The sequence below is a fragment of the Ceratosolen solmsi genome, unplaced genomic scaffold (assembly GCF_000503995.2).
Source record: "Ceratosolen solmsi marchali unplaced genomic scaffold, CerSol_1.0 scaffold11, whole genome shotgun sequence".
In the NCBI taxonomy this organism is placed as follows: Eukaryota; Metazoa; Arthropoda; class Insecta; order Hymenoptera; family Agaonidae; genus Ceratosolen; species Ceratosolen solmsi.
In genome coordinates, this window is record NW_011948416.1 from 2,555,701 (window position 1) to 2,568,379 (window position 12,679).

Here is a 12,679-nt window from a genome sequence, read left to right on the forward strand (position 1 = left end):
CCCCAACCCCCCCCCCCCTCCCTCCCCCGCCATCAATTCCCGCTTATTTACTCGCACTCACGCATGCGTAGTTAACTCCATGTAGGCTGGATTTTTAACGCGGGCATCTTTCCGTTTATCTGCTGGTGTATTTGTCCGTTTGCCTATCTGTTTATCTGCCTATCTACTCTTTTTGTCATATGTCTTTACATTTCATACGTATGACTGCCCCCAATCTCCCACATCCCAAGTTTGTTTTTTTGACGTTTGTTTGTTTGTTCGTGTCCTTGATGGTTTTGGCGAACGTGTGTATGTCCTTCACGGGGGTTGTACGTGCAATTACGTCCTACAATCCTTCGCTCGGCAGCTGATGGGTTTGTTTTCGCGTGCGCAGACCTTCGTCTCCACGCAGCAATTGGAGTCAGTGCATTGGGTCTCGGACACGCGCTTCGTCTTTTCCCACAACGACGGCTCCTACGCATTCGCCAGTCCTGGAAACGAGGAGCCACCAACGCCAACGACGCCTTACGGACCCTTCCCCTGCAAGGCCATCACCAAAATCGTCGTACATCCCACGGACGAGTGAGATTCATTGGCCTTTTGTTAACTGTCTTATTTTATTTGCGCTTTTTACTTATCTTTTTGGCAATTGATTTATTCAGAGTTCATCGTTCGCTTTGTTTCGCCGAAATGTAAAAACGTGCGCCGACTCGCTGATATTACTGCGCGACTTGCTGTACGAACGTCGTGCAACGATTTACGGCTTCGATAAGAAAGTACACTACCATTCGAGAAGAATAGATAAAATATACTAAAATACGCATTTTACCATTAAGCATTTTGATATGTGATTATGTTTTATATTGGCCGTCCATCGGTGTAATAGATCGCAGTATATTAAACAAAAATACAAAATTTTAAATCGTAACGATTTCTAAATTAAAATATTTTTATCGAGAAAGCATAAAGCATTGTATTTTATATTATAAATGTAATATAGCTGTTATTAAGTTATTATTGTCGAATGATAATAATAATAATAATAATAATAATAATAATAATAATAATAACAACAACAACAATAATAACAATAATAATAATATGACTCACACTTTTAATATACAAAATTCTAAAATTACAAGATTAATTGCTAAAAAAACTTATATATATATATATATACACACGCACGCACGCACACACCGATATTTATTATAACAAAAAAAATTGTTTTTTATCTGAAAATTTTAGCGAAGATGAGTTGATTCTCTTCTCTGGAGGTATGCAGCGCTCGGTTCATAGTGATCGCCATACCATAACTGTGAAGCGAGAAGGAAACAACAAGAAGCACGTTGTTTTTGACTTCACCTCCAAAGTCATCGACTTCTTTACAATTCTGCCGAAGAAAAGGCAGCCGACCGACGAGGAGGAGGAGAAGGACGAGAAGGCAAAGACGACCGAGTCGCCAGAGGCTCTAATTGTCCTCGCTGAGGAGGAGCTCATAGCCATAGATCTGACGGATCCGGATTGGAAGATGATGGCCTTACCATACCTCGTGTCGCTTCACGCAAGCGCTGTGAGTGATCATTTACACAATGTTGTCCGCCCTTTTTGAAAAACATCCTAAACAGCATCACGGGTTCCTCACAGGTGACATGCTCGCAACACGTGCCGAACGTGCCAGAGGAGCTGTGGGAAGCGATAGAGTCCGCGGGTAAGGCCCAAACGGAGCACCTCTATTCTGAAAAGACTTGGCCTATCGACGGGGGTGTATTGCTGAATGAAAGGCCCGTTGCCGAGGTGGAGAAGCCAAAGGTGCGCGAGTTGCTGCTCACCGGTCACGAGGACGGCACTGTGCGCTTCTGGAACGCCTCGGATGTCGCCCTTACGCCTCTTTACAAGTATAACTCGTCAATATTATTCACCGGCGAGCATCTCGACGTACTCGAGCAGCCACCCGAGGACGAGGAAGACGAATGGCCACCGTTCCGAAAGGTTATTCTTCTTTCTAAAGCGCTTTGCGTTGGTATTTTTGTGCCGTTGTAAAAATACAGACAACGTGCCAACTCAGTACCGAATTATTTAAATATACTAATGATTCTCTTGGAAATATCTGGAAAGTCTGCTCAAGCTACGTTTAAACGTAGCCAATAGTTATACTGTATAAATGTCATTGCTGGTAAAAAGCTCAGAATTAAACGCAGCAATTTTAATACGGCAGGTCGGCACCTTCGATCCCTACTCCGACGATCCTCGACTCGCGGTGAAGAAAGTGCTGCTTTGCCCGCTGTCGTCCAGCCTTGTGATCGCAGGTACAGCCGGTCACATAATTACTGCCAATATCTCGAGCGAGGCAACGAATAAGGAGATCAAGGCCGTGAAAATGAATGTGGTGAACGACCGGGATGGTTTCGTCTGGAAGGGCCATGACCATCTGCCCGCTCGCACTGCCAGTATCTCTTTCGCGGTCGGCTTTCAACCCCATTGCCTTTTGCAGTTGTATCCACCCGCTGCGGTAACCGCTCTCGCGATGCACAGCGAGTGGGGATTATTGGCTGCGGGTACGGCGCACGGCCTCGCTGTCTTCGACTACGTCAGAGTAAAAGCCGTAAGCGTGAAATGCACTCTCAATCCAAATGGTAAGTTTCCCTAGTAATTAATGGTTTAGGAATAATACGTAGGAAGGAAGCTCATAAGCTACTTTATTTTTATTCCATTCTTAGATCTCTCTGGTGCTGGTGACACGCCTATCTCCAGAAGAAAATCGTTCAAAAAGTCCTTGAGAGAGTCGTTCAGAAGATTAAGAAAAGGAAGATCTCAGCGAAGGGCAACGACAGCCGGCAGTCCACCTCGTACCGCAGTCCCAGAAACAAAAAAGAAGGAAATGTAAATTTTGTCATTATTTTGATCGTCAATGTGGTTATCGCTATTACTTTCTTCACTAAAAAGTTTCTTTATTCATTAACTTGCAGTCCAAGTTTGGCATCGTCTCCAAGCGGCGACGCGGCCGTAGATGTAAAGCCTGTTGAGCGACAGGTCGAAGCTAGACCTGTTGACGATGCATTAGGCTCGATGGTTAGATGTCTATATTTTGCTAGAAGTTATATTATTAGTAGTAAGTATGAGTTATATATATATATTGCGCTAAAAACCTAGTGAGCCCACGTGATCCTCCAATTACTTATTGTGTTTGTTAAATCACTAAAACGCTATTAAATAATCGTGTGCTCTCGAGCAGTGCAAAACACAACGCCGACACTATGGGCTGGCACAAACAACGGAACAGTCTACGTATTCACTTTGGCGATTCCGGCGGGTGTTCGTCGCACCGAGGAGGACGTGAACTGCACTCTTGGCAAGGAGATACAGCTGAAACACCGGGCCCCGGTAATTGCCATCACCGTTCTAGATGGTTCGAGCGTACCTCTTCCCGAGCCCTTCGAGGCCGAGCGCGGCCTGTGCCCGGGACCCGACATGGCTTCCGCCCACCGCGTCCTCATTGCCAGCGAGGAGCAATTCAAGATCTTCAATTTGCCCTCGCTCAAGCCCTTCTGCAAGTACAAGCTCACGGCCCACGAGGGCTCACGGGTCCGAAAGACGGGCTTCGCCAAATTCACTTGCCCCGTCGAGCCGTCGGGTCAACACGAGGAGACTTGCCTCGTCTGCCTCACCAACCTCGGCGAGTGCCTCGTGCTCGGTATACCCGAGCTCAGGAGACAACTAAACGCCGCGACGATCAAGAGGGAAGACATCAAGTACGTTACGTCCGCTCTAGATCCTGGAAGAGTTCGTGCGCGGTAGACCATATCGATCTTATTCTCTATCCCTCTATCCATTATAGCAGTATAATATAATTTCATTTGACCTGTAAAATTTGTAATTTTATGATACAAAAATCTTACACAGATATGAAAATTTTTAATAAATGTGCTCTACGCGTAGACGCATTTCTGTTTTAAGTTCCGATGGATATTGATTAAGCTGAAAATGTTAAATAATTTCAAATTCATGAACGTATTTTGTTAACAAGTTGGTGGTACATCGACTGTGCACTGTCGACGAAATCGTACGATTTTTGCAAAAGTTGAAGGTAGAGGCTTAATTATTATCGGCAAAACATTGCAGTGCAAGGAAATCTCGATTTTTCTAGAATAGCCAAACAAATTACGCGTTACGAATTGAGTGGAGAAATTTAGCGATAAACCAATTGACTCGCGTCCGATTTCTCCGCAAGGAATAATTCGAGTTTCCTCCGCTGTAATCGAAAAAATCCTAATCTCCGTTTGCTTCACAGTGGCATATCTTCGCTGACGTTCACGAAAGCCGGCGAGGCCTTGTACCTGCACTCGTCATCCGAGGTGCAACGCATATCCCTGTCGGCGTGCAAGGTGACAAAGGCGCACTGCGCCCTTAATTTGCCGCCGAATGCGCGCACCGTACCCGAGGCAACCGCACCCGAGAAGTCCACGAGTGCGCAGGAAGAGGGCAAGACGGAAAAGGAAGCTTCGGATGATGTCGTTGATACGGAAAAAGAGAGCAGTCAGCAGCAGTTACCCAAGATTGTCATCGAGAATGGCGTCGTAGGATCCAGTGAGTTGGACAGATCGACACACTATAAGAATTTTATTTTTAAAGTTGTCTTGCTTTTATTATGTTTGTCCGTAATGTGTTGCGCGTCACTTTTTTTTCCATGTCTGCTTACTACAAGTGCCAAACATTATATCTCCCGAGTTATTATTGCTGTGAAGATAATTTTCTCTGAAATCTTTATAAAAGCCATGAATTTTCGAAATGGCGGGATTTTTTAATATTATGATATACTTATAATGGAAAGGAAATCGTATAAAGCAGTGGATAGTAAAGAATAGTTTGAAATTTGATGACGAACTTTTGTTAGATTGATTCGGATAAAAATGAAATATCATACAGAAAAATCATACAGAATAAATAATACAATGCGCAGTGTTGTTAATATAATAATAACAATAAGAATAGTGTCAGTTGTTACTATTTCTAATTGAAGTAATAATTATATCTGGTTTGCTACTTGCATTTTAAAAACAATCGTATTGATAATTTCTTTAATTCCATATAATTTTTACAAAAAAATTTTATCTAGAGAAGAATACAAGTCCCTACGTATAGTAGCAATTGCGATGATTTGGTGCGTTGCTGCAACTATTTATTTTGACAATTATACACTAGGCGTTATCATTGTAAATACTATATAAATCATTTATTTATTACATAATATAAGATAGTGTAATAATTTTACTAGCGGTCCTTTTTTTTTTCATATAATTTCTTTGAGCAGTTATTTCGAGATACATGCATTTATGTAATTTCATTAACAATTATTAAGCTGCCTCGTAAAACACCCATTGATTTATCTTTTAATAAGCATTTATAGATAAAATTATCGATTACCGCGGGGAAGTAGTTCAAAGCTTATTGCGAAGGCAATGAAATATGTCGACGATGTGAGAAGATTAAGAATTCTGGCCTACCTTCCATCGTCGTTACATCCTCGTCGCATCGACGCAATATTCGGGGTGCGCATATGCTACAATAAATCACAATTTCAACCGCTTTTACGCATTGCCACATTATCGCACCTCCTTGTCATTGTTCGTTTTATTGTTAATCACTTAAGGCGTTAGCTTCACTTAGCCTTGCTTAGCCACGTTCTACCGCCGACGAGTAATTGCAGACAGAGTGGCAAGCACCGCCGCGCTCCATGAAATAAGCATTCCGAGGACAAACAAAACATAAGCAGCGACCGCTCGGTGCACTTTAACCTTTGTACATCGCTTGGCTTATCGCGTGTATTTTAGCAAACGGCGAGGAGTCGCCCAAGGAGCCCTCGCTCAAGCCTGCCGCGAGTACGACGGACGTCAACGGCGACGACGACCGCCAGGATCTGAATTCGATCGGCGACATCACCATCGACAGCGTCAAGGATCATCTGCTGTAAGTTGAGAGGCTCTCTTAAATGAGTTCTTTATTGCGATTAAAGAGACAGTTCGCCCCATTTTTTTTCTCTCTCTCGGCTAACGCTATTGTGTCTGTGGTACGACTTGAATGAATCGGTCACGCGCACGATTTTTTAAAAGTGTTTTTTTGTTGAACTAACTTAACGGCAATCTTAATAAATATTATTATTATCATCAAGAAGCTGCCGTGTATAGAAGACTAATGTATTCGAATGTAAGCAGTCGAAGATTAGTATGAAAAATTAAATCCTTGTGACATTTGCTTCGCAAAGGCAAATCGCAAGCGATTTCAAGGTTTTCAAATATTATTGCTATTTCGCAGATATTCATACAATTGATTTTTTTAAGATGACTGATTTGAAGATGAAGATAAAATTAAAAAAAAAAAAAAAAAAAAAAAAAAAAAAAACATTAATTTTTTAAAAACAAAGACAAAAAAACTTGTCTAACCCTCTTTTGTGATCGAACACAAAAGGATTGGATATAATTTAATGTATTCTTAAAGCGAATTATCTTCATATATAGTTTTATAGTATTCACATTATTATTATTTGAAATAAAAAATTAATTCAGATTTTATTACATTCATACGGTCGCTGTACAAAACAAGATTACCCCTTTAATTTGGTGAATCCAAGGCCATTTGAAAGATAATTATTTACATCTCTCATATAGTATCTCTTATAGATTATTACAATTCAAACGTATTAAAATCATGTCATTAAATTTATTTATGTAATGTATTATAATTATTCGATTAAATTCGCAAAACCTTGATTTCTGGTTAATATAAATACATAACATTGTCTTCATCGTAGTTACCTTACGTACAAATCAAATAAACCCTTCCGCATTTCCAGTCACCCATCGAATTATACCCTTCGAATTGACAAAAATTAAGTTATCGATTCAAAATCAATAAACAAACAAAAACAAAACAAAAAAACAATAACAACAATGTAGCTCTCGAGTGCTCGTGACAATAGCGGCAATAGCAACAATAGTGATGAAAATTTCAGGAACAATTGGCTAATAAGCTTTTTCTTTTGTTTTCTCATGTTCTCGTGTACTGGCCATGCTACTGGCAGTAACAGTTCACTTTTCAGAAATGCCACGTCGTCCGAGGACCTCCACAACCGCCTGGCGGGTTTAAAAATGGAGGTGACTTCGCGCACCTCGGAAATCTCCACTCAGAATCAGTCGGTTGTCGTGAAGACAACGACGGTGATATCGCAGCAGGCGTCGACTAATGGTATCACCACCAACGGCGATGTCGAGACGCAAAATTTGCAGCAAAACGCATCCGAAAATGTCAACAGTGAGTTCACGACCGAGCGCGGAGGATTTACTAGTCACTAATATTTTTGCTCGAATTCTGTGGCAATGCGATAGAATTTAATATACATGATGTACACTTGCATTACAAATGATCTACACGATCTTTACGCGATCTAGTACAAAAGCATATTATTCTCATTGTGTTACTAACATTTCAATTAAGATCTTGTATAATTCGTGTTGGCATAGTCTTTACATTTTATAAATAGTAAAATATTGAAATGCCGACTAATTAGAGAGCTTATTAAACTATACAAATTGAATACGATCTAATGTTAATTTAAAAATATTTACAATGTTGGTTGAATACTATTTTAGATTATTTACGTTATTCTTGTATTTGTTTATTCCTGCAATTTTATCTCGTCAATTGGGAAGTGAATTTAAATTATAAAATTTTCTCTTAATCTTATTCTTTAATATGGAAGAAGATAATGATGTTGATGATTAAGAACCAGTTTACACTTTGTCCAGCGTTTCAAATAAACAATTTTAACGGTTATTTTATACCTTAAAAGGCTTATTGATACTTTTAACACTGCGAAATATTATTTGTATAACAAAAACTTTTCAATATAGCGAGTATTACGACTGCTGTCCCAATGCTACTATTATAGGTGTCAAGTATCCCGGTTTTGCCATCTGCTTTATTGTTTTATTATCAAAATACACGATATATGATACAAATATTTTATATTTTATAGATAAAGCTTAAGATAGAATATATTTTTGTGCAAGCTAATATTTTGCCAGAATCATTATCATCATTATTTAATAGAATTAAAATGTCATTGAGTGAATATTTTTATTCGTATAAAGACACATAAAATTTTATATTATTGTTCATATTGTTTTTCAATTTTTTAGCATGGAAATTCGTTTGAAACTTATGGAAAAAGTTCTTTAACACGTTTTACTAAGAACTCTTGCAAAAAAAAAAAAAAAAAAAAAAAAAAAAAAAAAAAAATCAATGTCAACATTGATATTATAATTTGGATAAATTTTATTCGTGTTCTTTTCTTAAGATATTTCGCAGATTTCTTCTTCAATTAAATTATTTTCAATTTTATATTAATATTGACAGATATTGACTTTTATAAAAGAATAACAACAACATGTGAATGTCCGCTTTCTTCAAAATAAAATATTTTGAACATTATCAAGTGCTTAATTAAAAGTTGCCGATTTATAACATAACGTTTGATAATATATAAGATTTATTATCTTATATTTTATAATATAACATCTAAAACTAGGCTTTGCGGGCGTTGATTAGATAACACGAAATCATCAAGAATGATTGCCCGTTTCTACTTCACTCGTAAAAACATGGAAATATTTGAATTTATTGTGTACCAGTACAATTTCTTAATATCTTTAATTTTCAACTTTATTAACCAAAATTAAATAGATTTATTTAAAATATTAACAGCTTTTAAGCCATATTTTTATTATTCTCGAAGCTTCACGCATTTGTAATTCATAAGTTTATAGAAACTTTTTCGTGGATTATTAAAGAGCCGGTGACATAATATGTAAAATAATAAATGTAAAATATTTTACATTTGTATCTGTTTCCATTAACTTAACCCATAATTATACAGATAAATTGTATAAATTCAATAAAATATACTTGAAATTGCTGTTTTGCTTGTCTTGAAATCTAACTGCTAACGGTATCTTTATTTTTTAATATTAATTACCGTAGAAAAATATATTTCAATGGAAATTAAATTTAAATTTAATGAAGATTTATTTTCATAATTCAAGTTAAGTATAATTGGCAAAAATGCACTTTGTTAATAATTTCATATGATTATTAATAGCTAGATATATTTATACATAATATTTATTTTATTCACTAAAGAATTTATAAATATTAATAAAAATTATAGTTGTTAGAAGCTTTCATAAGATATAAATATTTACATCAATATTAATAAAAACTTTCTATTTAATATTTCACTTATATATTTGCTAATTTAATTATAAATTAATATATATATATATATATATATATTCATTAGACTTTACAGATTACTTATTTCTTCTAAAAATATTAAAAATATATACATCTAGTAAAAAATATAATTTAAAGATATGTTTTCATCAATAAGTGCAGTTTTTATGGAAATGTTCAGACTTAATAATAGTAACATTGTGCATTTATTTTATATAAATTTTTTTTTTTTTTTTTTTTTTTTTTTACATTTATTTTTCTATAATTATTGTTATGAATTGAATATTAAAGAGAAATTATAATAGTAGCAATATCATATTTAATAGTTCGTAATTATAATATGACTACATGCATATTATATGAGACATTTGTTTCAATTTAACATAGATTAGAGTGTAATATTACAAGTTGGTTAATTTATTGAATTTAACAAATTTCCCGAATACTTTTACTGAAATATAAATAATAATGTTTCATATATTTAACGCATTGCCACAAAATTTTAGCATTATAATCTTCATTTAGTCCCAACGATAAGAATTGCAGTTGGTATTTATAATATAAGTTATTTTTATTATTATATTATATATTGACAGAAAATTAAAAATCTAATGTGCTTCTTCTTTTTTTTTTTTTTAATTGAAATTATCGTTATGAAGATGTAATTCTGTAGAAAATTCTTTACATATAATCGCTTATAAAATTAGATTAGACACTAATTTTTAGTAATATAAAAAAGGTATTTTTTAATTTTTAATTGCATTTTTTATGGAAATACGTTGTACTGTTAAAAGTTAAAAGTTAGGTTGAAATAGTTAAATACAGCAAATAAAATTGTATGTAAATTTTTAAATTTTGAATTTAAAATAAATGGGTATTAATTTAGTCTTCCCGTAATATGAGATTGTTTTTACTTTAAAAAATGAAGATAATTGAGATATTCGTTCCATATAAAGAGTCAGAAAATTTTTATATGATAATTTGTTGATCTATGTTTAAACAGTTTTTTTCTTCAAAAATTCTTGTTATTCAATTTGCAAATAAATAATAGCTATTTAAGATGACTCATTTCTATAGAAAATAAGTGTTTATTTTTTTTGTTTTTTTTTTTTTTTTTTTCGAATATAAAAGTATTATAATAATAAAATTTTAATAAAATCTTGAATGTATTTAATTTATGTACAATTCTCCTTTAAATTGTCTTGTTCAAATTATCTTAAAATACCTTAAAATATATTTTTAATCAGTTTTTAAAACTGAGAGAATACTTGAACTTTATTTTAATTAGTAGCAATACTACAAACTATACTTTAATTTATAAAAAATAAATTTTCGAGACTTTCAATGAAATAATCATTTGAAAATATTTACATTATTTTTATACAAATTTTTAGTGACGTAAATATAATATAATAACATTGTTACTGCAATATATTCAAATATTTCAAAAATATCTCACTTGAGGAATAAGTCAAATATGCCAGTAAAACGAATATTTAATTTTGTTCAGCAGTGTTTATTAAAAGAAAAAAAAACCAATGGCTTGAGCATCGAATTTCACATTTATATTTTCTTAATACGTAAAACAAACTCGAACGTGACAATTAAACTAAAATGAAATTATAAAATTACTCTAATGGAATTATGTATATTTTTTTTTTTTTTTGCATCTCATTATTATTATTATATATTGTTCATTAAAAACATTTTAAAGCTCATCTTGCATCGAATATTTTAATAGAATTTTTTTAATTTTTAATTTCAGCAAATTCAATAGAAATCTTGTAGATTGAGAATCATCTTAAGTTACAAAACGTCATTAATAATAAATTAATCGATTTACAGCTCTTGTCTGACAATCAATAACTCACTGAATGTTAATAGGAATTAACGACTGATTTCTTAACTTTATTACCATATAGCATAGTCACTTATTGTACACTGAATTTTATTATAGTTATTAGTGCTTACATCACGGTCATTATTTTTTCTTTTTTACTTTATCCTCACCTTATAGGCACCACATTAGAGAGAGAGATTCGCAGTGGCACTGAAACAACAACGACACTTGCCACCATCACGTTACCCCCCAACGTCGAGGTCAGACATTACAAAAGAACGAAAAGCTTGAATAATAGTCAAAGGCTTTTGGGAATTCTTCCGTTGATTTTATTTCTTTTTCTTGCTCTTTAATTTTATTATTTTAAGAAGTTATGTGTGTTTTACGTCTTAATTGTTGCACTAACAGATTAACAGCTATTGAAATTCGATAGTCAATTTTACATAATGAAGCACCTTTAACGCTTAACAAATCAATATTAATCTGACAAAACCAATAGATTTTTACAATGAAGCTCTTTTATGTATTACTATTAATTATATTGATGCATTTAGTTATTATTAAAGATATTTTTATAATATTTAAAGCATTGTTATAGATACCAAATACGCTAATGTATAATTGACTATGGAACATGGAAAATATGGTGGACTTGGGTACGGGATTACTGTTACGCCAAAATTCATAAATAATCATTGTGGATAAATACACACAAACAATTGCCTTTATTATTCCGACTAACGATAAATCATCTGCATCTCTATATTTTCTATTGCGTATCTATCAGGGTAGGATAAAAAATTCCGCCTCTTATGTAACTCACACTTCTATGCTTATTTTTTTCGATATCATTGCATGCTAATTTTTGCATAATTTTTCATTAAAAATACCTATGCTGGCAAAATTTCTATACTCCATCTGCTGCATTACATAATGTTCGAAACTTTTGAACGATGAGCTAAAATAAATTTAGTAATGAAACATACAGTGAAGCAGAGTATGTTGTGACATAATTTTTTTCACAGTAATGCTTTCTATTTATTTATAAAGTTATATCGTCTGTATAACAAGTGTTGCGAGTAAAAATTTGAAAACTAATGTATATTAAATTATATTTCAGATTAGCGTTGCAGATTTAGCAAATTTAGAAGTGACAACTACAACGGTCACCACTGAAAAATCAAAGGCTCCATTAGCCAGACCTGAAGAGGTTGGATCATAAAAAAATTATTTATAAGCCAATCATTAATGAAGACAATTTATCAATAGCCCTAGTTAAGAAAAGAATAAAAAGTAATGAGAAGCGAGGATAAAAAGTGGCAAATCTGTGTACAGTGGCGCATTAGGTAAAATTAATATATGAACACATACACACGCGCGCGCGCTCACCCATCTAACTAACCAGCATAAATAAATATTGATACAAACACATTCTTTCGCTCACAGACGTAGATTTTGTATTTAGATTTTTAGGCGGACTTTAAATAGACTAGTTGTAAGTAAAAATAAAATAAAAAATAGAATTATCATAGTATAATTGGAGAGTATTAGGAAAAGAAATGTAAAACTGAC

General features: G+C 34.0%; 2 protein-coding genes across 2 annotated transcripts in view; both read left to right on the top strand.

Annotated features, from left to right (window-relative positions):
• l(2)gl (LLGL domain-containing protein l(2)gl) overlaps positions 1-4,466 on the top strand; it is a gene marked incomplete at its 3' end in the record, with an annotated part of 14,196 nt that extends 9,730 nt beyond the window's left edge. Inside the window, exons 5-12 of the mRNA XM_011496060.1 lie at positions 347-561; positions 1,228-1,552; positions 1,627-1,971; positions 2,198-2,615; positions 2,700-2,862; positions 2,949-3,091; positions 3,215-3,731; positions 4,271-4,466. Of these exons, the coding sequence (XP_011494362.1) occupies positions 347-561; positions 1,228-1,552; positions 1,627-1,971; positions 2,198-2,615; positions 2,700-2,862; positions 2,949-3,091; positions 3,215-3,731; positions 4,271-4,466 (2,322 nt within the window). The remainder of the gene's footprint in view (positions 1-346; positions 562-1,227; positions 1,553-1,626; positions 1,972-2,197; positions 2,616-2,699; positions 2,863-2,948; positions 3,092-3,214; positions 3,732-4,270) is intronic.
• Positions 4,467-6,959: 2,493 nt separating this feature from the next.
• On the top strand, positions 6,960-12,391 carry LOC105359168 (uncharacterized). The gene is made up of 3 exons (XM_011495673.1): positions 6,960-7,287; positions 11,285-11,367; positions 12,228-12,391. Exons 1-3 carry the CDS (start codon positions 7,026-7,028, stop codon positions 12,327-12,329), a joined length of 447 nt encoding a protein of 148 aa, XP_011493975.1. The 5' UTR covers positions 6,960-7,025; the 3' UTR covers positions 12,330-12,391.
• The last annotated feature ends 288 nt before the right edge of the window (positions 12,392-12,679 follow it).